This window comes from Chlorocebus sabaeus, chromosome 1 (genome assembly GCF_047675955.1).
Source record: "Chlorocebus sabaeus isolate Y175 chromosome 1, mChlSab1.0.hap1, whole genome shotgun sequence".
Lineage (NCBI taxonomy): Eukaryota > Metazoa > Chordata > Mammalia > Primates > Cercopithecidae > Chlorocebus > Chlorocebus sabaeus.
Genome location: NC_132904.1, coordinates 37,749,737 through 37,776,840, shown reverse-complemented (window position 1 = coordinate 37,776,840; position 27,104 = coordinate 37,749,737). Strand labels below are relative to the sequence as shown.

Below are 27,104 nucleotides of genomic sequence, written 5' to 3'. Positions count from 1 at the left end.
AAAAGCAGAACTACTGATAAGGGTCTATGTTCAGTGGTGCATGTATTGTCTTGACAAACATCTTAAACAACAGAAAACAGAGTTCAAGAGCAGAGAACTGGTCTGACCACAAATTTACCAGGGTGGAGTTTTTCCCCACCCTAGTAAGCCTGAGGGTTCTGCAGGAGACCATGGCGTGTCTCAGTCCTTATCTCAACTGCATAAGACAGACATTCCCAGAGCGGCCATTTATAGACCTCCCCCTAGGAATGCATTCCTTTCCCAGGGTATTAATATTAATATTCCTTGCTAGCAAAAGAATTTAGCGATATCTTCCCTACTTGCATGTCCATTCATAGGCTCTCTGCAAGAAGAAAAATATGGCTCTTTTTGCCCAACCCCACTGGCAGTCAGACCTTATGGTTGTCTTCCCTTGTTCCCTAAAAATCACTGTTATTCTGTTCTTTTTCAAGGTGCCCTGCTTTCATATTGTTCAAACACATATGTTTTACAATCAGTTTGTACAGTTAACACAATTATCACAGTGGTCCTGAGGTGATGTATATCCTCAGCTTATGAAGATAACAGGATTAAGAGATTAAATTAAAGACAGGCATAAAAAATTATAAAAGTATTATTTGGGAACTGATAAATGTCCATGAAATCTTCACAACTTATGTTTCTCTGCCATGGCTCCAGCCGGTGCCTCCATTTGGGGTCTGTGACTTCCCACAACAGATACCTTCTTAGTATCCTGAACATATCTCAACTATAGCAATGACTGTATTTTGTTTTAATTGCCACCTTCCATGTCAAATTCTCCTGTAGACTGTGAACTCTTCAAAATCTACTGCTTATCACCATGCCTTGTGACATGATAAAATATTAGCCTTATTGAAAATATAAACGAACAAATGACTATTGATTAGGTAGCTCATATAATCAAGAAATACCAAGAAACTGTATCAAACCATCCTTCCTCCCTCCCCCAAAATGTATAACCATCCTGAAACCTTCACACCTTATTGTCTGTTATTGATCTAACCAACTTGCTCTGGTCTAATAAAACATAGCCCATGTGCTGACCTGTTTCTCTTTGCCAAAGTGACTTGGTTAATATTAAATTCTAAAGTTTTCTCAAATATCAGAAGCACTTGAAAAGCAATGCTTAAGGAGCTGGAAAGACTGTGGTTCTTTCACTTCTGGTTACCCCTCACAGAGAGAAAAGAGTTAAAATTAGGAATTCAGAACCAGTGGCTGGATATCAGCTCAACTTTCAGAGACAATACAGTAGTCACTGGGGCCTGTGGAATGTGTTCAGTACTAACGAATATTAGCATAGTAAAAAATAATTAATGCAACTCTAGGGAGGCCTAATTTACAGTTTGCAATTTTGGTCTGGAAATTCTGGCTCATCATACCAACTGCTATGCTTAATAACCCAGAAACTTTGGCAATATGTGCATTTATAGCCTAATTAGGCTTTCATACATACACACACCTACTAACCTCTGCCAATGTCCTTATGCAACTAGCTGGTGGAAGAGCAAGAAGTGGCTCCCTGCACCTGCATGTATCTTTTTACTACTAAAGCCACTGACGCCTACAAAAACTCCTATTTCTGCAGAAACAGCTATGCTGACATCAAAGAAGCAATGATTTCCAGTCCACAACTACTACAAGAGGCACTGACCCATTCTTCATTCTTAAATGGGGGCTTTATTTTGTTTCTATAAAATGACACATTCCCCAGCTAGAAAAGTAAAGCATTGCTCACGGTGATATTGAGATCAGAAGTTCTCATTCTGTCACTTTTTAGGAAGGCTTACCTTCCTAGGACAATTTTCTTACCAAGGAAGGAAGAAATCAAATGGATTAGCTAGAGTCAGGCTTTTCCTGAATTCAGTTGGTAATATCTGTGTTATTTTCGTTGGCAAATTTGCATTTCCTCTGTGTTCCACTTCCTTTGGGAGAGCCCAGTTTGCAAGCCAATTATTTTTTACATTTTTCTTTCTGTTTTCTCAATTAAGCATTTTTATGAGCATTTAATCATGAAGAATGAGAGAGCTAATGGAAAGCATTTGACCTTATCTGTGTGGCACTCCCACCAAAAGGTCTATGTATTCCAGGAATATACCTTCATCTTTTTTTGCTGACCCCAAAGGATGATCTGATCCCAGAGGTTGCTTCTTATCAGGTGAAATAAGAGGAAAGAAGAGCTGTACCTACCATGTCAAGCTCTCCTCAGCCCCCAGCCCCCAAGAATAGACATATTCTGTTCTAATCTACCATTTTGATTTTATCATCTATTTGGAGTTGAGCAATATAACTTGGCCATTAACACATACAGTATCTCAGAGTTATTTCTAAGCAGTGTCCATGCAGAGAAGCCCTAAGAACATACAGATCAAGAGCCATTCATCAGCTAAATAATATTCCCTTAACAAATGGGACATATTGAATACCTGCTATGGACCAAACACAGTTGTAAGCAGGAGGCATATAACAGACTGGTGTGGCACCAAGGAAGAAAGGCCTAGTGACTTGAGCATTTCTAATATGAATAACATTTAATAAACTCCATTATAAATCAACAATCAACTTTAGTGAACTAGCCCTTTCTCTGAGGTTATCATCCTATATAAAAAGAATGTAATCCCATCTGGTTTCTTCATTTTCTCAATTCACAGAATGTCAATACTGGGGCTCAGAGCTCCAGCTACCCACTTTGGATTTTGAAGATGTTTTAAGATATGACGAACATGCATACAAGTGGCTTTCCACCCTCAAGAAAGTAGGCATAGTACGACTCACCGGAGCATCTGACAAACCAGGAGAAGTTTCCAAACTTGGGAAAAGAATCGGTTTCCTCTATCTCACATTTTATGGGTGAGTCACCAAATGGTTTGTATTCTGCCATCACAGATAAAGTTTGAAATATTTCACAACTGAGGGAGACCCCCTTGATTGAAGGTACAGAAATTTTCATAATGTCTTGAGCATGAAGCCAGATAAAAAGAAGAATCTAAAAGTAGTATTTTGCTGAGAATGATAATTTTTTAAGAGCCTAAAAGCCCAAAGACACCAGGCACCAAAGACATCAGGCTGGTTATAAGTGGTATATGTAGTCTGCTTGGGCTGCCATAACAAAATATCACAGATCAGAAAACTTAAACAGCAGAAATTTATTTTTTTAAAAGTTCTGGAAACTAGAAGTCTAAGATCAAGGTACTGGCAGGGTTGGTTTCTGGTGAGGCTTACATTTTCTGGCTTGCAGATGACTGCCTTCTCACTGTGTCCTCGCATGACCTTTCTTCAGTGCATAGCACACTCCTGCTGTCTGTTCTTCTTCTAATATGGACACCAGTCTTGTTAGCTTAGGGCCCAAGGCTCTATCTCCAAACATTGGGGGTTAGGCCTTCATCATATGAATCTGGGGGGACATAATTTATTCCACAACAGATGTGATGAAAGACTGTGTTTCTCCAAGACTTTACAACATATTAAACTTTATGTTAAAGCTTCTTAAACTTTTACCTCCCAAGAGTTGGCTGAAAATTAAAGTTGGGCCCTGAGAAATTAAAGTCAGTCACAGATGTGTTAAAAAGATAAAACTAACATTCATAAAATTAGTCCTATGTGCTTTAGTTAGTAACAGGGAGATATAATTGATTTTAACTTTGGAACAAGAGGCTGTTTGCATAAGAATTTCCTTGGAGGTAACATTAATTATGGATAGTGAAACACAACAACAGGAAACACTTATGTAGACATGGGAGTATAACTATATTTCTTTAGAGTGAGCCCCTCATGTGAGATTAATACAATTATTCTTGGGCTCATAGAGTAGAGAACATTGAAAGTGAAAGGTACCTTCCAACTCCAAAGGTTGCAACTGGAAGCACACGGGCTGTATTCAGATATTTGGTTTGGCCCACATGATGTTGAAAGAAAACGGAATTAGTTGTCAACACTTAAAAACTGGGAGATTTTACATTACATGTGGACCTGACTTTTCTTGAAAAATCATCTCTAGCAACAACAGAGCCTAAATCCTTGCATGCAAACAATCTACTGGATACAAATAGAGGCTGCCTTTGAAGAGAGCATAGACTCACTCTCCAGTTTGCCAAAATCCTCCACCCTCTCCAGACCTGCAAGTGCCCTGCTACTCTTTAGGTTTGCCACTCCTAAACTAGAGTAAGACTTGGTCTGTAGATAAACAGGAGACTGAAAATATTCAATCACTGAAAGACTGCCATCTCTGCCATGTTTAGACTTAGACAACCCAGTACCTACTCTGACTCCGAAACTTACATTTACCATTAGTGGATTTGTGTTGTATAAAATTTGTATCCCCCTTACACCTGCAAGAATTTGAGCTGCCCTAGAGATTACAGCAACAACAGACAAAGGAAAGAGGGGGAAAAGTCTCAAAATTATTAAGAGCCTCAACTGTATTATGTTTTGTTCATTTAATACTCACAACAACTTTCCGAAATGAATATTATCCTTCAGTTCACTGATAAGGAAACTGAAGCCCAGAGAATTAATTGGTAACCCAAGTGCCCACAGATAGTAATAAAGGAACCAGAGTCTGTCCTATCTATGGACTTTCTACTCTGCCTTGCTGCTAATAATATGAAGAAAGCACACGGAAAAGAAGAGCTTTTAGCCACTGGTGTTAAATAGGACACTTCGAAACGAATCTCTTCTAAGTCGTTTCACTTAGTTTTTATTTGCTGACAACAAACTTTTTGTATCTATTCCAAGGTATTTCACAATTTAATAACAGTGGCCAAATTTTGGGCTCTTTGTTGGAGTTCTCTAAACTACCCCCCAAACCCATCACACTAGGGGTCAAATCTAAGCTTCATTTATTATGTGTGTCTTGTTTTGTTTTTGCAGGCTCTATAAAAGGGCTTAATAATTTGGCCACTGATCTAATATTGTGAAATTATTGGAATAAATACTAAAGGTCTGTTGTCAAAACAAATCAGACCTCCTACTACCATTCCATGTCCGACCTTGCCATATAACCAGTTAGTTAACCTACCCCATCCTTCCTTCCTTAGATGATCGCATTTCTTACCTGAATCTCTCAAATTATACACATGCCAGAAAACGCCTTTCTACTACCTTACCCCTTACTTCCACCACTAGTTATCAAGATCTGTCTATATATTTTTTGACAATTTTTAATTTTCTACCTCAAGAACTGACAGAACAGTTTTGTTGTTTTTGTTATTGTTGTTTTATTTGCTTTTTTGTTTTTGTTGATGTTGTTCAGAGAATATGAAAAATAACTATTTTCTCTAATATTGTCCCCTTTTTCCATTTCTCTGCATAGTAATGTGCAGAAATGATACTGAAGTCTGATATTTAAAAGAAGAAGGAATACTTAGAACAGTGATTTTCAACCTAAGCTGCTTATTGGAATAGCCCATTCAAAAAATACTGACATCTGCATCCCATCTCCACAGTGTGTTTTCCTTTTTTTATTTTTTTTAACAGTACTGGTATTTGGCCTGAGTATCAGAACTTTTCAAAACTCTGCAGGTGATTCTCATGTACAGCCAAGGTTGAGAACCTCTGGCTGAAAGGAAGGGAGACTTCAATAGAAGGCAGGTCTCCATTGGGATAGAACCGGGGTGCTTTACATCGTCTGAACTCTCACAGTGATGTGCACTAAATGGCATTTACCACGTTATTCTTTCTACTTTGGTTTGGTTGTGCCTGGACATGACATCTTCAGAACAGACTCAGTAGCTGCCTTAAACAATGTCCCTCTCTTTCATATCTTTGTTTCTCCACTGGAAAAGTATCTTACTCTTGTCTGAAAAATAATTAGTTGGTGAGTGAGTGAATGGAATGAATAAATGCACACAATAAATAATGGAGAAAAAAGATTAAACAACAGAAGAGGGATAGAGAAAGGAAAGTGGAACAGATTAAAAGTAAACTTTGCTCTCCATGCAGATTTTTCAAGGAAGCTTATGACTGCTCTTGGTTAGATGCCTAAAACAATAATAGCTTGCTGATGGTACCACGTTAGACATGCCTTCCTTGGGAAACTAATACCCACCTCACACTTTTCCATTCAAGTAGGGTTATTAGTTTCAAAACTGTTAAATGCATGAGTCTAAAATGAAAATGAGAATGTGAATAGCTATTTTTGGTTCTTGGCTGTCATCTCAATTGTTAAGTGATTGGTTGGATGAACAAAAAAACAGTAGATTACAGCATTTCATGTTGTCTTCATATACAGCAGGCAAGGAATAAGAATAAATCATGCCTAAATCTTTGTAAAGGACTATAAACCAGCAGATGAATGCAATAATTATTAGAATATTTCACCATTATAAACTTACGTTCGACTAAATCAAAATGGCAATAACTTTCAGGACAAAAGTACATGTCATTTTCCACATCTGTATTTTCTCAGATGCTTGTCATTATTTTGTCAGCACATCATCTAGACAATATTTTTTATGCAACCATGTGAAATGCTCAGTAACTTTACTGACTTGATAATGATGAATACTTTCCTGGTACAAAAGAATAAGAGTAGGTAAAGAAACTCTCATTGTCAATTTTGTCAAATACATGTAAACATGGAGCAGTATGTAAAAAGACAATCTTTTGAGAATTTAAATCTTTGATTTAGGACAATGCTTTTACAGACCAGTGCCAAAATGCCTCATCTCATGTCCTTTCTCCCCCACCCAAAAAAAGAAAATCAATGAAAATAATTTTCTGGAGCCCTTTTGGGAAAGGTGATATTATTGAAGAAATGAATTTTATGACATGACTTAATTCATTGGGAAATAGTTATTGTAATCTACATTCTACCATACACTGTCATTTTCAAGGATTATACCAAGTTATGATGTTTTTCCAGAATGTATCCTACAAAGTAAATCCCAAAGAAAGTACAATTTCTATCCATCAAACAGAGTATCTTTCTTGAATACTGGTACGTGCATGGCACTGTACTAGGCATTTTGTTGGGTTTAGATTTGGATTTCTACTTTATGAAAAAATATCTTTTGTAATTGCTGTATATGGGTAAATGTAAATATTTGAATTGGCTTCCTTCAAGTAATCTAAGCCAATAAGAAATTCCATAAAACCAAGGAACAGACTGAAAAGTAACCCCGGACTTTTGGCATTCCAACTGAGGGAACATGACAGTCAATATATGCCAACAGTAGTTCAAAGAGGGTGGATAACAGGAAGGTGATCCCCAGGATGATGCAAATCATGGTCAAGATGGGGAAATATTCATCTACCAATATGATCTTCAGACAAAATGAATCCACTTCTCAAAATTTACACAGGATACCGTTGTGTAAAAAGGTGTGGCAAGATAATATAAATTTAATTAAGATTATGCAATGCTGTGCAGCCCTTCCTCCCCATCCTTAAGCTAATTCAACTCGGACACATGCCATTTCTATGACATGCCATTCTTCCCCATTCCTGGCCATCCCCTCAATCAGTCCCTTTCCCACTTGTTTGTTCAGGACTGCTTCTTTCTCTTCCTGCTTAACCTTTTGTTTGCTGCATGTATCTCTCTTGCTTTTATATCTCCTGGACCTTTATTCTGCCTACAGACAACCTGTGCCAAGTCTTCATGTCTTTTTGGCTGCTTTTTGGCCTTTCCTGCCCTTCTCTGTTGACTTACTAATATTTTTCCTCTTCCCTTCCAATCACCACACCTGCTACATCCTCCCATTGACCTGGCATCCTCTGCATCGCTCCAGTAGAAATTCTCTCCCAGCCTCTGTTCTGTGAAACCACTATCAGTACCTCATCCCCAAGCCCTGGCATTATAATAAAGCAAAATAATCATATGCTCCTCACTCAAATGAACCAGTTTTGCACTCTTGATGGCCCACCAGGAAAGAGAAGTGGAAATTTCCTCCCACAAATTCATAACACAAAGTAAGGCCATTTCTATTTTTTGTTGCAGATTCTATTTTTAGTAGTAATACATGCACTATATTAATAAAAGAAAATGAACAGCACTCATGTAAGATGTCACTACTGTGTTTTTGTTTTGTTTTGTTTTGTTTTGTTTTGTTTTGGCTGGACTGTACCAATGCATGGTCTTTTCATGCTATAATTCTGGTAAGATAATATTGAGAAGTGCAGACAATCTTCTCTAAAATGGCAAAACTCAAACGCTGAAAATTCCTTTTTTAATGAGTTGGACAACTCAATAAACTGGAGAGGCCAGGGAATTATTATTTCCATAAGCTCATCTGTGAGTATGTGTGTGTACATGACAGAGAGAGAGAAAGAAAGACTTGGCGGGAAGAGTACAGTGTCATTTTTAAAAATATTTGTCGACTATATTTTATATTATTAATTAACTATCCTGCTTGTAACTCTGCCAGTCAAAAATAACCTTTGAAAACTAAGAAGGCATATATCATTGCCATTGCCACTGTCATGTTGAGCTCCTTATAGGCATAAATGGTGGCAAAATCAGGGTTGTATCTTTACAGTTAACTCAGCACCTGACACACAATTATCTCTCAGGAAATTTTAATGAAAGGAAATATGTGCTAAGTAAGATATTGTAGACATCCATCTGAACAAGACAACAAAAACTCTTTGACAACATTGTCAAAATTTGTCAGTCCATAATTTTAAAATTAACCTCCTGGGCAGCTCAGAGTGACTCTTCTTCCTCAAAAAGTCAAGCAGAAGAGAATAACAATTCTAACCTTAGCTAGCAAGACATCCTTCTTTTTAGAACTAAGCCCAGAAGTTCAGATTTGTTTTTTTTCTAAGAATGTTTTATTTGCTGGCACCAGCAAATTGCATTAATACATGTAATAAGGGTTACACTGGTAAGAATAATGGGATAAAACTGGAAACAAAAATCTGAGATATGAACTTCAAGGAATGAAATAAAGAAGGCAAGAGGCAATAGGAAAAGGAGATAAAATAAATGTGGATCTTGGTGGTAGTCAAATTTTATCTTGTATAGCATTGCATGGAAGCTATATAACTGCTGAATAAAACTTATAAGGCCACAAGTTTATACTAGAAAATATAAGTAATACTTTGGAAACTTTATGCCCAAAAAGTTTGGGAAGAATTGGGGACCCAGTGCCCCAGAACATGTGTACTGGATTACTTCCTCTAGAGTTGCTCATAGGATCAACAGGGAAGCAGTCTAATCATGGCTTCACCATGGGCTATTTGTAAGTGAGAAGTCAGTCTGAGCTTTTCATGTAATTTCCCAGATCTCTCTGATTCTCCTCTACTGAGGACTTGCCTCACTCTTTCTGCAGGGGTGTTTTAATACTTGCTATGTCCTTTGAGGTCCCTGGGTGAAAGTTTGTTGGAAACATGTAGAATGCTACTACTACTGCCCAGTGTTATATCTTCATGAGTTCCTTGCATGCAAACTTCATTGGATAAATAAAATAAGGTCAAATAGAAATGTGTCTAGTGAGCTGTTTATCTAATTCATCAGCTAGACTAGTTAAGGATTTGCAATATTGAAATGGCCTCTGGGAAGTACAACTATAATGTATAGCTTTCCAGCATCCACTAGACTTCTGCTCGCATTTCTGAAAGATGTCTTCTAAGCCAACCCAGCAGCATTTCACACATTAGATTGTATTCGAAGATGTACAAGTGAAAAATATTACTATTTCTTGGCATCTCGCCCCTAAGAAATTGCTCCTACCATAAGTACTGCCTCCAAATCTGACTTTGAAACAGCTACTTGTTTTAAATACTTATTACCAGAAAACATTTGTGAAGTGTGGAGATTGGAGAAGGAAAAAACAAGTTTACCCATTTGTTGATGTTTCTAATTAGGAAATTGCTTGAGAAAACCACACAGTCCTTCTTGAATAAAATGGCTTCTGGGTTATGAAAAATCAACCTAGAAATAATTCAAACTTGAGAAGAAGACAAAAAAAAATTGCCTGAGTTCTAAATTTAATAGTAATCCCATTCTACTTTTTAAAAATTTACACTGGGGCCGGGCGCGGTGGTTCAAGCCTGTAATCCCAGCACTTTGGGAGGCCGAGACAGGCGGATCACGAGGTCAGGAGATCAAGACCATCCTGGCTAACAAGGTGAAACCCCGTCTCTACTAAAAAAACACACAAAAAAACTAGCCGGGCGAGGTGGCGGGCATCTGTAGTCCCAGCTACTCAGGAGGCTGAGGCAGGAGAATGGCGTAAACCCGGGAGGCGGAGCTTGCAGTGAGCTGAGATCCGGCCACTGCACTCCAGCCTGGCGATGGAGCGAGACTCCGTCTCAAAAAAAAAAAAAAAAAAAAAAACAAAAACATTTACACTGAGACTCCTTAATAACTTAATGTGCTAATTATAATGCTTTGGTAGAGGGACAAAAAAAACTCTTTAAAATGTGTATTCTAGTAAGTATTAGGGTTTCTTAAGCAGAGTAAAAAGCTATGTTCTTTGAGCCACTGTGAACCTCAGCTTATGTTATCAGCCAAGAGCCAGTCTCCAGGGTTCCCTTTGTAATATTAAGTTTCATAGTAATTAATACTGCTGCCAACAAAACCCCTTGAGTATGAAGTCATCTCGTGAATGAAAGGAAAAATAATTTCTGTGTCTCATGCTCTTTTAGAAATCACTTGAGGAAATGTATGAGATAACCAATTAAGGCAATTGCTTTTCAACGGGTCCTCTGATACCCCACCCCACACCTAACACACACACATACAACCTTCCTTCCCTGCTTGTACTCTGTGCAGCCAGGACAGGTGACTGTTATTGGGATGATAGAAATATGTTTTTATTAAGCCCCTTTTATGTACTAAGTATTGAGCTCAGCGGTTTACTGCTCAGCACCAAACTTATGTCAATGTAGCTATTCACTTTGGTTGTCTGAAGTCCATTCTTAGTAACAGAATAGATTCTTTTGAATCTTCACAATTCTGAGAAGAATCATTAACCCATCATCCCCAAAAAAATGAGGTGGAAGAATCAGGCTACAAACCCAGGTTTACCTGACTCAATAGCCTGCAGTCTACTTTATACCATGCTACTGTGGTGGTTCATTGTTATCTAACATTTGCCTCCTAATTTCCACTGCCATAATAACTGTTGATTGCTCAGATGCAAGGAGATAATCAGACAGCATTACATAGAAATTTATCAAATTAAGTTAGAATGACAGCACCAGAATATTCACTGCTTTCTCCTAAGTTAAAATTAGCACCAACCATTTACATAAAGGGAAAATGGCAATTGATACAGAATCAAAAAACATTTTATTCAATCTTTCCCATTAAAAAATCAAAACTAAAACCCAATTCTTGTTCTAATAAAATGTATTAAGTAAAATTTGACTGCCTCCAACTCAAAAAGAACCCTACTAAATGTATTTAATGTGAAATTCTCATTAATTATTTCACTTTTGCAACGCACTACATTATTTGTTTTTTTATAATGAAGCCTTTGGGGCTTCCTTTGGAGCAAATTGCTATAACTTTTTCTTTATGTTTTTACAGGTGGTTGTCATCCTTCTATCACTACCTGACTTCATTTTTATTAATGGCAGTATTATTAACCTTTAAAAATAAATGTACAACAAAGATTTCTTTTTTCAATTTTATTTTATTTTTAAATTATTTTTGCAGCTTTATTGAGGTATGAGAGACAAAAGTTGTATATATTTACAGTGTACACATGACATTTTGATTGCCACGATCAAACTGATTAACATATCCATTCTTTCACATCATTATCTTTATATTTTGTGGCAAAAAGACCTGACATCTACTTTGTTAGGAAATTTCAAGTATACGATACATTATTATCAACTATTGTCACCATGCTATTCTTTAGGTCTCCAGTACTTATTCATATAATAACCAAAGATTTCTACCCTTTTGACAAATATCTCCCCTTTTCTCCTACTCCCATCCCTTGTAACCACTGTGCTATTCTGTTACTAAGAATGGACTTCAGACAACCAAAATGAATAGATACATTGACATAAGTTTGGTGCTGAGCAGTAAATTTATGTTTACGTGAATTAAATTGTAGGGGAGGAAAAAAAAGATATTGAACAGCTAAAAAATAGAAAAAGCAAACTACAGTGCTAAGGATGCATGTGGTTGATAATACTCTAAACCAGGAAAGAAAGGAAGTGAACACCATAAAATTTAGGAATGCTGTTACATTTGAGGAGAAAAGTAAAGTTTGTGTTTGGTAAAATAGGTTTCTCGTGGTAAAATATAACACAGATATAGAAAATCACATAAAATAAATGTATAGCTTAATGAACTATCATAAGGCAAACACCCTTAAACATCAGCCAGGTCAAAAAATGGAACATTGCCAGCCACCCCAACACCCATTGACACATCCCAACCAAGCATAAACCTTGCCTTTTTCCCAAATGTAACGATTTTCCTAAGTTTTATGGTGTTCACTTCCTTTCTTTCCTGGTTTAGAGTATTATCAACATGCATCTTTACCACTGCAGTTTGGTTTTTCTACTTTTTAGTTTTTCAGTATCTCTTTTCCCTCCCTTACAATTTAATTCACGTAAACATAAATTTACTGCTCAGCACCAAACTTATGTCAACGTATCTATTCATTTTGGTTTTCTGAAGTCCATTCTCTCCTAAATTCCTAAGGAAGGCCTCACAGGGACAGTATTCTCTAAATTTGTGCATATTGACAGCAGTTTTAAGGCCTTTATACTTGAAAATTGGCTTGGCTAAATATAAATTCTTGGCTCACAGCATCTTTAATATGTCACTTATGGTTTTATTGGTAATATGATTTTCTTTTCCTTAAAAGTAATTTAATGGCCGGGCACCGTGGCTCACACCTGTAATCCCAGCACTTTGGGAGGCTAAGGCAGGCGGATCACTAGGTCAGGAACTTGAGACCAGCCTGGCCAACATAGTGAAACCCTGTCTCTACTAAAAATACGAAAAAATAGCTGGGCGTGGTGGTGGGTGCCTGTAATCTCAGCTACTTGGGAGGTTGAGGCAGGAGAACTGCTTGAACCCGGGAGGCAGAGGTTGCAGTGATCATGCCACTGCAGTCCAGCCTGGGCAACAGTGTGAGACTCCGTCTCAACAACAAAAAAATAGTAATTTGACGTTTTTACCTGGATTTTGAATTTTTGTTGTTGTTGTTTAAATGTCCAGTAATTTTATAGACTATGTCTTGATATTGATTGTTCTGGGACAGCTTTTTCTGGGAGGATATGATTTGGTTTAGGGCAGCTTTAATTACTTTTTTTCAGAAAATGTTTCTTGAATCACATTTTTTAGTATCCGTTCTGTTCCTTTGCTTTGGGCTTCTTCTTTTGAGGACTCTTATGCATATCTTAAGGCTTCTTTGCATGTCCTTTTGTTACTTTCTCTCAAATCATTTCTATTGATTTCTTTTAAATTGTTCTCCCACTTATCTCCTAGTTACCTAAAGGCTTGTTACACTTTTTTGATCTTGCATTCCTTCTAATTTAGTCGTTGTTTAAGGACTTTTTAAAGATTTTTCCTTTCCTAATACATCAGTCCATTTTCAAGTTTCTAATTCTGATGTTGGTTATTCTTTTACATATTGGACCATTTTGATAAAGACTTTTGGATTCATTAGATGTGGTTATTTAAAAAAACAGAAGTTAGAAAAAAAAATATTTTATCTTTTTTATTGGGGGTGGCCTGTCCTTCTGACATGTACTGCCTGTCTGTAGGTATGCTATTTTGCTACTAATCCCGAGTTTTTCTCTTAAAATAATTTTGAGTTTAAACCTTGATTTTTGTTGTTGTTGTTGCTAATTTTATGTGAAACTTATTTTCCTAAGTGTTAAAAGGAGACATGATTCAGAAACCTTATTTAATTTATGGTTTTAAGCTATATTTCAAAACTGGCTGACAACTTTCTAAGACCTTCTAGTTCCTCTCCTTTACTCTTATGAGGACCTTGTTTTTTTCTTTCTCTATATTGTTCCTGTACCACTCAATATGCACTCTTCTCAGAAGGAAGGTCATGAAAGGGAGATTTATCTGGTTAGTTTCTAGAATTCATGAATTCCAGACTATTCAGATCCCTTACCATGGACCTTAGGTACTCAGCTATACTGGAATATAGAAATCCCCTGCCAAGTTTAACTGCCATTCTCACATTGCCCCACTGCACTGTCCAGTAAACACCTGTTAGTGATTTGGGAATGTTTTAGATCCATGATGTACCCAGTTGCTTCTCTCTGCTTTCTCCTGCACAGTTTCCAATATCATATAGGTCTTGTGGTTTTGAAAGGTTTGTCTCTATCCCCTCCTATTTCCTGGTTCATGGGAATATCTTGTCACTTAATTTTTGTTTAGACGTTGTCATTGAATTCTTGAATTTTCACTCTAGATGTTCTATAGGGATAATTCAGAGAGATTCTTTTAAATTATGTCACCACTATCATTTAAGAAACCCCTCTCTTTACTTTATATCTTTAGGTCTTGTGGAGATTTTCATATTAGTTTAATGGATTGAGTAAGAGCTATTTTAGAGATCAGAAAGGTTATCTTTGTTTCCCTAGTTTGTGTTTGGGGATACTAATTCTCACTTTAAAAAATGACATGAATCATGCAATATCCATGTACCCATGTATTATACTCATGTAACAAACCTGCCCTTATACCCCCAGATCTAAAATAAAAGTTGAAATTATTTTTAAAAAGGCATAAACTCTTTCTTTTTCAGGGATGGATTAAATGTCAATTAATGTCTATAATGAAAGAAGAACTCAAAAGATAGTTACTTTTTAAAACACAACTCTTGAAATTTTGCCAAGCATTGTTTACAAATAACTGTAAGCACTTCTCCCTAGAAGTAAGGAATAAAAATGGTTAATGGCGAAAGTATTCATTATTACAATGTACTTAAAATATACAGTGTAAACCAAAATTAAAGTTTATAGTCAATCAGGAAATAACACAATTTATTATTCTAGAATCCACGTCTTTACTCAACAAACATTTTTGGCACTGGGTTAAATGCTATAAGACAAAGAATATGTTAGGGCTGGGCACGGTGGCTCACATCCCAGCACTTTGGGAGGCCGAGGCGGGCTGATCACGAGGTTAGGAGATCGAGATCATCCTGGCTAACATGATGAAACTCCGTTTCTACTAAAAATACAAAAAAATTACCCGGGCTTGGTGGCCGGCACCTGTAGTCCCAGCTACTCGGGAGACTGAGGCAGGAGAACGGCATGAACCTGGGAGGCGGAGCTTGCAGTGAGCCAAGAACAGGCCACTGCACTCCAGCCTGGGTGGCAGAGCGAGACTCCATCTCAAAAAAAAAAAAAAAAAAAAAAAAGAATATGTTTGAACTCAGTTTCTCAAGGAATGAGATTTTTTTGAGACTTTACAGGACAACAGTGGAAGCAGAATTTGAACAGAAGCTAAGGATAGCCATAGAGCCAACCCTCCCCACTCTGGCCCACATTGAACTTCGAGTTCCTCTCGTAGGTGATGTTCTTTCCCTCCACTGGGCCTTCCCACATGCTGTTTCTCCTTCCTGCAATGACCTTTACTCTTCTCTTTGCCTAGGTAAATCCTGCTTAATCGTCAGGTCTCCATTTAGTGTTTATTTCCTACTCTCATAACATGGTTTACTTTAGCTTTGTAAGATAAATCATATTAATTCATCCTCCCCGTAGACTGTAAATTCCATGCGGTACAAGTACCATGTCTATTCCATTCACTTCTGGATCCCCAGTTTCTGGACCATTGTAGGTGTCTAATAAATGATAATGGAAAAATAAATACATGGAGCTCTGGTGAGGGACTGCATCTAGGAATTCATACGTGGAAGTGCTGTAACTAGAGTAAGCAATATAGTATTCCTTTGATTAATTAACTACAAAATGTATTTTTTGCTTTTTAGCTAGGAGATCATATTTGATATTGAAATTTTACAATATAAACAATATATGGGCATTGTATTTTGGATCCAATGGGATAAGTAATAATGTTCCAAAGAAGGCATTCTTACATAATCTGATGAAGAGAGCTTGCAGCAAGTGGATCAGAGGTTATAACTGTTTTTAAAAATAAATCCAGGTTTGCGCTCATAAAACATCGTTTCGTATAAAAATTACTTTTAAAAAGGAAAAGTTTACAAATTAATCCAGCATGATTTTCTAAGTGTGAACCATTAATCAAAAGAGTGTTGGCTAGGTGATGGGATTCACACCTGTAATCCCAGTGCTTTGGGATGCTGATGCAGGAGGATGGCTTGAGGCCATGAGTTCAAGACCAGGCAGGACACCAGAGCAAGACACTATCCCAACAAAAATAAAAATAAAAGCATATTAGCCCAGGCATGGTAGTGCATGTCTGCTAACCAGGAGGCTGAGACAGAAGGATTACATGAGACCAGGAGTTTGAGGTTTCAGTGAGCTATGATCACACCATGGCATACTCCAACCTGGGTGACAGAGCAAGACCCTGACTCAAAAAACAAGTGTAAAACTTATCACCAAAGGTATAAGGAACAAATCCCATGACACTGCATTTTAAAAAAATAAGACATCACCAAGATATAAAGAACAAATCCAGCAAAAACAATATTCAAGTATTCCACAAGCACTGAAAGAACCGAATTTGTTGGTTATTAAAACGTTATTAATATCTTGATTATCTATGACTAGTCATCTATGTTTGGGCAAATTTAGTAAATTAGCATTCAACTCAATCTCATGAAATAGTCTCTAAAAGTTATTTAAAGTACAGGAGCTTTTGACAAAAAATATTGAATAGACAATAAAATGTAAGGGAGAGTTTAGTGAAATGTTGAGAATGACACAAATGGCTCAGTGGAAATACTTAGGTTTGTTTAAAACAGCATCTTTGATAAAAGCAGGATAATTTGCAGAGTTTCAGTCACTCACCCCAGCACAACAGTAAACAAGTCTATACCACTGGATTAAGATATTATGTTGAGCTTGCCTCTTCAGTTTTAGAAGAATCTGGTCCCATACCTCTACTTCAGTCATGGCCATTCTCAGTAATCTGCTTGAGTTGTTGCCTTACTTGGAATAGCATTAGAATCTGTCTCGAATGAGAGGTGCATGTAAATACACCTTCACCTTACCAAGGCCTCACCATTAGGTTTTTTAAAAAGTTCCTTCATGACCAATGAATCACATTTGCACCTGTTTCTCCCATCCAAGTACTAACCAGGTCCATTCCTGCTTAGCTCCAAGATCAGGCAAGTTCAGGGTTATATGGTGCAAATATGTTTGCATTTTATTTCTGCTGTGTTTTCTTGGAGATGTGGATTTGGGATGCATAAGTAAGAACTTAGTGTCCTCAACAATCAGTAGCAGCCTTCTTGGCATGATTCATTTCTATGACAAGGTAGAAAGGTAAAACAGATGATATTTCTAGGATTTTTCCAGACTTGTGCTATGACCATTAGGAGAATGTTTATGATTGGAATTGGTGAGCTCCTTTCATCGGATTTATCATAAGATGTGAGCATAGACTTTTAGGCTACACGTCCCATACTGCGCCTAAGACACTTTAGGGCTAATAAATGTTTTATCATTCCCTACCAGTTAGCTCAGAGGGTCAGAGAACTGCTCTGGTGAAGCCAAGTCACAGACCCCCATCCCTGTAGAGTCCAATTAATGTCAAAGAAAAGATCTGTTCTCTGGCTAATGCTTACACGTTGAATCTCAACCAGGTTTTGGCTGCAGTAAAATTCTGTCAGTTTACCCTTGATCGTAGAAGGAACCAGGAAAAAGTATGTAGGTGAATCAATGCAAAACCATCACCACTCTTGAAAAAGAATCCAAATGGTCATTTCCTGTTGATCATGTCAACAGTAGCATTTTCTTAGTCAGAAGATATGCATTCTGCACCTTGATGAAATTACTTTTTTGACCTCCTTAAATCTCTTCTCACATGTTGACTATTTTTCAAATGCCAGTGTTGACAGTCATCTGGATCTGTATTTTGTATGGTCTATGGAGTGACAAGAACTTCATAGAGAACATGTATTTCTTGGCGACTCTCACTGCAATATAATGGATTGTCTGACTCATGTTTGAAATGAGTTGCAGCAGACTGTAATACTCCTCATCTTTTTTCACTCAGCCTGTTTCCAGTTCATGGCCACATATGGATGGCTGCTTGACCCTTAGTGAAAGATATATCAGGTGTTCTACCCTAATTTTAAATGAGAAACATAGAGCAAAATAGTCAATTTTATCTTCAGTCCCAGGGAACAGGTAAGGAACTCTTTTTCCCATTAAGAAAAATATCCCCACATGTGAGAAGAGATTATAGATTATATTCCCACTCTCCTCCTGCCACTACCACCCTACTAATAACCTTTACTACATACCGTATGAAAATGAAAGCTCATAAAAGTCACCCCCTCCCTGCTTACACTCATTCAGTCAAAATATATTGGTTCCCTGCTTTGGAATTGGCACTAGTTTAGTTAATGGTAGGAGATCAAAAGTATTTGTTGTACACTAAAAGAGTTTACAGTCCAGAAGAGGAAGCAGAATTATGTATTTGTATATTTAAATGAGCTTAGACTCTTTAAAAATTATAACCATCTTCATAAAACACTTAACATATTCAGATTTTAAAAATGAGATGAATAAAACATGCTTATGAGAGTTCTGAGTGTAGGAGTAAATACTGGGTAATTAGGAGAATGAGAGGAAGGAAAAGTCCTATGGGGCATCTCCTGTGTGTCAGACATAGACTTTCTTATTTGTTACAAGTTTTTGAAATACATTATTGTTCTATTTTCCAAATACATAAATTGAGGCTCAGAAATAATAGATGGATTGTCCAAGATTATATAGTCGTGAATTAGAAACTAAGGCTTTGAAGCCAGTGCAGTTTGAACCTAAAGACCAAGACTTTTTCTAGAATTGAGATTATGAAATAGTTGGAACTTGAGCTAGATTTTCATTAATGATTACAGAGATGGGGAAAACAACAGAAAAAAAGGGCAGAAAAAGAAACCAGAAAAAAAGGCAGGAAAGTGTGTAGTGCTAAAATCAACATGATTAGAACAGATGACTCAAATATGGCAATAGTTGGCAAGGTTAGAAAATTGCATTGGGTTCTTGAATTCTGGATCAGCAGCACTGAATTCTATCCTTCTGGGACTCAAGAATCAGTAAGAGCTTCTGACAGAGAAATGGCAAAATGAACATGAAGCACTAGGAAGGTTTGCCTGGTTGTAGTATGTATTATATGGGGGTTGTAGTATGTATTGTGTGGGGGAATTCCAGAGGCAGAGTAGAATACCAGCCTAGAGTGACTTTCTGGGAAGCTAAAACATCCAGACCAAAGGTCATCTTTTGTGTGCTCATTTGTCTATATGTGAATGGAGATTTTTTAAAGCACTTATTTAAAAGTTTTTTAAATTAGGTGAAGCAAACTTCCTCCTCAACCAGATAATAAATTGTTATATAGTGAATCTCAATAAATAGGACCTCCGTCACCTGGTTTCTAAAGCTGAAAACCTTGGCATCATTCTGGACTCCATTTCTCTCATATCCTACATCCAATTTGTCAGAGAATCCTGGTAACTCTACCTTTCAAGATCAAATGCAATCATTCTCTCCTATGCGTGTAGCCATGGTTAGGAGAGAATCATCATGATTCCCATGTTTAGGAGAGAACTGGTTGCCATCATCTCTCCCTCCTCCCACCTTTTTCCCAGTACCATCTACCCCTTACTCAGAGGCTAGAGCAATTCTTTGAAACGACAATTCCAATGTATAATTTACATAATGGAAAACTTCAATGGCTTCCCATCACATGTAAACCAAAATCTCAAGTCCTCATTCTAGACTCCAAAGCCCTTTGGAAACTGGCTTCTCTCTGTGCATCTGGTACATTTCCCACTCTTGATTCCCTGGTGACTCTGTCTCAACCATGCTGCCCTTGTTCTGCCCTTGTTCTTCCACAAACATGCTAGACATACTCCAAACTCAAAACCTCTTCACTTTGGGTTCCTCTGCCTAAAATACATCTCCCAGAAATTCACATTTCTCCTTCCCTTATTTTGCTTGGGTTTCTGTGGGGAAAATGTCACCTATTCATAGAACACTTCTCACAGCATCATCTCTGTAAAAATACTTCTCTGGTCCCATTCCTTATCTCTTTACCTTGCCTCATTTTCTTTGTAGAACCTATCTCTATTAAATTTAACAATTACTTTTCTGTCTTTTTGTTCCCTGCTATATCTCTGATGCTAAATCAATGACTGAAATAGAAAAAGTGTTCAATGTTTATTCAAAGATAATTTGATGTATATGAATATATATTAATAGACATTATAACAGCAATCAAATGGCATGTATATATAGTGGACATTTTTCAAGCCATATTTGGTTTATTTTTAAACATGGCCTCCTTTCAATTACACATTGTCTGGATCTTCCAAGGATAATAGCTTACAAAGTCTGAATAATGGTTTATTTTCTTGCTACAGAGTTGCAAGTAACCTTAGTTCTTTTTTTAACTCATCTTTTCTTTAGCTTTTAAGCTAAGGTATTTTTTAATTTGGGTAAAATTTATCATGACAATAAAATTAATCATTTTGTGGTACATAGACACCATGGAATACTACACAGCCATATAAAAGAAAAAATCACAGCCTTTGCAGCAACATGGATGCAGCTGGAGGCCATATTGTAAGCAAATTAATAACTGAACAGAAAACCAAATACTACATGTTCTCACTTAGAAGTGGGAGCTAAACATTGGGTACTCATGGACATAAAGGTGGCAACAATAGACACTAGGAACTACTAGAGGCAGGAGGGAGGGAAATGGAAAGAGCTGAAAAATCACCCATTGGGTACTATGCTCAGTATCTGGGTGATGGGATCAATCTTACCCCAAACCTCAGGATCATGCAATATACCCATCTAACAAGTCTGCACATCTGCACATGCACATGTACACCCTGAAACTAAAAGCTGAAGTTATTTTTTTAAATAGCCATTTTAAAGTGTAATTAGCTTTATTTAGTATATTCTGCTGTGTGTCATTTAATACATTCACAATTTTGTGCAAATATCACCTCAATCTAGTTTAATATATTTTCATACATCATATTTTTTAAACTATTCAGTTTGGAATGATAGGAAACAAATTTGTTATATTACAAATGGTAAAGAAAGATAAAGAATCAAATATTTATCTCATCATCCCTCTGTAAGCTGTTGTACTGAGTAATCAAATAGTGGATGAGGAAAAGTGGCTCCCTTTAAAAGTATTTTGAGTAATAAATCTTTTTAAAAAGAGTATCAGTTTGATATTTCATTGTTTGAAACCCTTGATGAATTAACGAATATAGCCATTGAATATGAACAGTACAAACATCAAAAAAGAAACACAGCCAGGCGTTATGTGTCTTGCAATACAAGAACATACTGCCATCTGTGGCTCTGCCAAAGAGAAAGAATAATGACTGTCGAAGACTCTGCATTTCACTGCCAGTTTCCCAGAAACTGCACCATGAGTACATACTCAATAAAGTCCAGACTGTGGGAAACTCTATAGGTCAAATTCCCTAAGTTCTTCAACAATTGTAAGGAGCACAATTTGAAGGAAAAACTTGTAGATTAATAGACTTAAAACATATAACAATTATTATTAATGAGCAAGTTCAAACATAGTGTCCTTGGATGAACATTTGGGTGATAAAATTGTAAAGAAAAGCAAGGAAATGATAACTATAGAAGTCACAGTCATAGTTACTTTGAGGAAGGCAGAAGTGTCTGTGACTGCAATGGGGCATACATAGGTACCTAAAGTTTTATTTATTGACCTGAGCAAAAGTTTCAAAAGTGTAATTTGCAAATTGAGTTTCTCAGATAAATACAAAAATGGAACAGAATAGAGATCCCAGAAATAATGCTACACACCTACAACCCTCTGATTTTCAACAAAGTGGACAAAAACAAGAAATGTGGAAAGGACTCCTTATTCAATAAATGGTGCTGAGATAACTGGATAGCCATAAGCAGAAGATTAAAATGGGATCCCTTCCTTAAATCACATACAAAATTCAACTCAAGATGAATTAAAGACTTAAATGTAAAACCTAAAACTATAAAAACTCTGGAAGATAACCTGGGAAATACCATTCTAGACATAGGACCTGGCAAAGATTTCATGATGAATATAACAATAACAACTGCAACAAAAACAAAAATTGACAAATAGGACCTAATTCAACTAAAGAGCTTCTACACAGCCAAAGAAACTAACAACAAAGTGAACAGACAACATATAGAATGGAATAAAGTATTTGCAAAGTATGCATCTGACAAAGGTCTAATATCCAGAATCTATAAGGAACTCAAACAAATTTACAAGCAAAAAACAACAACCCCATTAATAAGTGGGCAAAAAACATGAACAGACACTTTTCAAAAGAAGATGTACACACAGCCAACAAGCATATGAAAAAGTGCTTAACACCACTAATCATTAGAGAAATGCAAATCAAAACCACAACGAAATACCATCTCATACCAGTCAGAATGGCTATTATAAAAAGTTAAAAAAATAACAGATGCTGGTGAGGTTGTGGAGAAAAGGAACACTTATTCACTGCTGGCAGGAAAGTAAATCAGTTCAGCCATTGTGGAAAGCAGTTTGGCAATTTCTCAAAGACCTTAAAAACATTACCATTTGACCCAGAAATCCCACTATTGAGTGTATACCCAAAGGAATATAAATTGTTCTACTATAAAGAACACGTACGCATGCATACGTTCATTGCAACTCTATTCTCAATAGCAAAGACATAGAATCAACCTAAATGTCCATCAGTGATATATTGAATAAAAAAAAAATATGGTACATATACACCATGGAATACTATACAGCTACATAAAAGAACAAGATTATGTCTTTAGAGCACCATGGATGGAGCCAGAGGCCATTATCCTAAGCAAACTAACACAGGAACAGAAAACCCAATACAGCATGTTTTCACTTAGAAGTGAGAGTTCAACACTAAGTACACGTGGGCACAAAGAAGGGAACACTAGACACCTGGGCCTTTGTGAGGGTGGAGGTGGGGAAGAGGATGAGGATCAAGAAAACCACCTACCAGCTACAATATATGTTACCTGAGTGACAAAAATACTCTGTACACAAAACCCCTGTGACATGCAATTTACCTATATAACAAACTTGCACATGTACTCCTGAATCTAAAAGTTAAAAAAACAAACAAAAACAAGTTTCTCCCTAAGAGCAGAAACAAGACGAAAATGCTAGCTTTCACCACTGAGATTCAACATTGCACCAACATTTCCAGCCAGAGCGATTAGACAGTAGAAATAAAGGCATCCAAATGAGAAAGGAAAAAGTAAATCTATCTCTATTCACAGATGGTATGATCTTACATATAATAAATCCCATAAAATCCACCCACAAAAAAAGCTACTAAAGCTAACGAATGAATTTAGCAAGTTTCAGGGTACAAAATCAAAACACAAAAATCAGTTGTCTTTATATACAGTAGCAATGAACAATCTGAAAAGGAAATCAACAGATCCATTTACAACATCATCCAGAAGAATAAATAGGAATAAATTTAATCGCATAGGTGAAAGACTAGTACAATGAATACTATAAAACATTGCTAAAAGAAATTAAAGAAAACCTAAAGAAATGGAATAGCATCCTGTATTCATGGATTGGAAGGCATAAAATTGTTAAGATGTCGATACTCCCCAAGGTAGTCTGCAATCCCTACCAAAATTTCAGTATCATTTTCTTATTTTAGAAATGGAAAAGCCAGTATCAAATTTATATGAAATTGTGAGGGCCTCCAAGTGGGCAAAACAATATTGAAAAAGAAGACTGAAATTAAAAGACTCACACTTCCTGATTTTGAAACTTAACTACGAATCTACAGTAATCTAAATAGCATGATATTGGCATAAAGACAAATAGATCAATGGAATAGAATTTTGAGAGTCCAGAAATAAACCCACACATCTACGGCCAATCGATTTTCAGCAAACATGCCAATATCATTCAATAGAGAAAGAACAATCTCTTTAACAAATTGTTCTGATGCAACTGAATACCCACATGCAAAGAATTAAATTGGACCCACAACTCATATCATATGCAAAAATTAATTCAAAGTGAACAAATTATCTAAATATAAGAGGAGTTAAAGTCATAAAACTCTTAGAAGAAAACATAGAGGTAAATCTTCATGGCTTTGGATTGGGCAGTGGATTCTTAGATATAACATTAAAAGCATGAGCTTACTATATAATTCCATTTATGGTAAATATCTAAAATAGGTAAATCTACAGAGACAGAAAGCAAATTAGTGATTACCAATGTCTTGGGGAAGGGTAGAATGTAAAGAAACTGCTTTCTAAAATAAGAGGTTTTGATTTGGAGTAATAGAAACATTTTGAAACTAGATAGGTAGAGGTGGTGGTTGTCGACATTGTGAATTTACTAAATGCCACTGAATTGCTCGCTTTAAAGTGATTCATTTTCTGTCACGTGAACTTCACCTCAATAAATCACTTTTTAAAATGCATTAAGCCAGTAAAACGATAACCTACAATTCCATATATACTTCTTTGCAAACTGTAAAATAGACTGATGTATAAAAGTACTCTCTTGTTGAGAGGAGAGGAAAAATGAGGAGATGTTAATTCTGAAATAGTAACTTTAGACAGAGAAAAGTCAGATTCCTTTTCTCGCTCATAGTCATTATGGTAATTATTTCAACAAATGAAAAGTTTCCATTTCTCCCCACATATCAAATTCATCCTAACACATTTCCTCTGGCTTAGTGACAACCTGTTTAAACATGTGTTTCTTGCATTTTACAGACATACTTGGCAAGTGCAAGACAAAATCGATGCAAACAATGTGGCTTACACAACTGGGAAGCTAAGCTTTCACACTGATTATCCAGCCCTCCATCATCCACCTGGGGTAAGATGAGCTTCAACATATTTTCCACAAAGCAGGCCAATGACCAATATCTTTTTGTATTTTGAGTCTAGAAGTTTACATATTTCACCAGGTAGTGTCTTACATAAATTTTCTTTCTCCAAACACAATCCAAGCTCACAAAATCTCGGTACCTAAATCCTAAATATCTTCACCTTCCTAAAGGAGAGAATTTCATACATTTAAAACAACAATAACAACAACAACATTTCTTTGTTCTTCCTAGAAATTACTATTAGCGTTTTTTTTGCTTTGCCAAGACAGATTTTAAGGTAGTAGTAAATCTTGAAGTCTTTCTGCACATATATTTCCAAGAAAGTTAAGAGAGAAAATGGAATCAGTAAACAAAATGTAGGGTTTCCCTCCAAGTCACATGGGCATCATTCATATCCATTAACTCCTGCTGCATTAAAACTCATTCTACTATAAAGACACATACACATGTATGTTTATTGCAGTACTGTTCACAATAGCAAAGATTTGGAAGCAACCCTAATGCCCATCAATGATAGACTGGATAAAGAAAATGTGGCACATAAATGCCATAGAATACTATGCAGCCATCAGAAAGGATGAGTTCAAGTCTTTTGCAGGGACATGGATGAAGCTGGAAACCATCATTCTCAGCAAACCAACACAGAAACAGAAAACCAAACACCACATGTTCTCGCTCATAAGTAGGAGGTGAACAATGAGAACACATGGACACAGGGAGGGGAACATCACACACTGGGGCCTGTCGGGGAGTTGGGGGGATAGGGGAGGGATAGCATTAAAAGAAATACCTAATGTAGATCACAGTTTGATAGGTGCAGAAACCACCATGGCACCTGTATATCTATGTAACAAACCTGCACATTCTGCACATGTATCCCAGAACTTAAAGTGTAACAAAAAATAATAATAATAACTCACTCCCTAACTTGATGGCTTAAGAAAACAGCCCTTTACTTAGCCCTTGTCCTTTCAATTTGGGCTGTATTCAGCTAGGCAGCTCCTGTCTTCAGTCACATACCTGCAATCGGTTTCTAAGTTGACTTGGGACCGACTGACTTTCACTGAGATGGCTGGTTTCTGCTCCACTTGGTCTATTGACCACCAGTAGGCTAGCCCAAGTTTAATGCATATGGCAACTGGAAGAATTTTCAGACAGCTGCACAGCTTCTCAAGGCCTAGGATAGTCACCTCTGCAATGTTATATTGGTCTAAGGAAGTAATAAATCTAGCCCACATTCAGGAGGTGAGGAAATAGACCCCTTATGGAGGAAGCTGCAAAAATGCATTACAAACTGTGTGACTACAAGGAACAGAATAACAGTGGCTATTTTGGGAAACCATCCAACATCCCATCTATCAGATTGCTTGTCAAGGAGGGAAATGCTCAGTGTGAAGCCACAAATCCCCAGGAGAATCTCTGGGTGGACATTCTTTCTCTACATTTTTACAAAAGTTTCATTTTACTAAATGAGCTACATTTTTACAAAACTTTCATTTTATTACACCAAAAATAAGTGGTTAGGAAACTACCTTCCTAAAGATATGCCATCCCTATTTTTAGAGCTAAGTTCAACTATGTGAAATAACCACATAGAAATCTGTATCTTTAAAGGTAAATGAAAATTTGGGCAATTTTTAAGTTAACAAAGGAGAAATGGGCCAAAATCACAATTAGCCCATTTTTTTCATTATCTTTATCTGCACCCTTGTTGTTACCGATTGTTCTCGCCAGTATTGGCTACACTAGTCTAGTATTTGACTTTACATGTTTTAAATTATTTTGTTGATTGTAAAACACCACATGATTTCTTTGAACTAAGTGGCAGTAAAATGACCCCTGTAGACACCTTTTGGGGTAAGGGTTGGGGGCAGGAGACACACCATGTGATTTTATTCTAAATGTGGCTCGGATTTTTCTAAAACCATAGGGTTAAGAGCCAAATTAATCAGCTCAGCTCATCTTCCAAAGATAGATTGAGGGAGTTGGATGGAATAAGGACTAAAGAATGAGACTAGAAAACTAAAAGTTTTGTTTGAATTTTTAAGTTATCTTCTGTCTTTTAAGAATTTAAGTTTTGTTTCTGGGTTAAAATTCAAAGCCTAAGGAAAAGTGATCAAA

The 27,104-nt window shown here is 36.7% G+C and overlaps 1 protein-coding gene across 1 annotated transcript in view; it reads left to right on the top strand.

Annotated features, from left to right (window-relative positions):
- Positions 1-27,104, top strand: part of BBOX1 (gamma-butyrobetaine hydroxylase 1) — a 93,185-nt gene that overhangs the window by 55,400 nt on the left and 10,681 nt on the right. The window contains exons 4-5 of the mRNA XM_008003846.3: positions 2,670-2,868; positions 24,865-24,970. Of these exons, the coding sequence (XP_008002037.1) occupies positions 2,670-2,868; positions 24,865-24,970 (305 nt within the window). The remainder of the gene's footprint in view (positions 1-2,669; positions 2,869-24,864; positions 24,971-27,104) is intronic.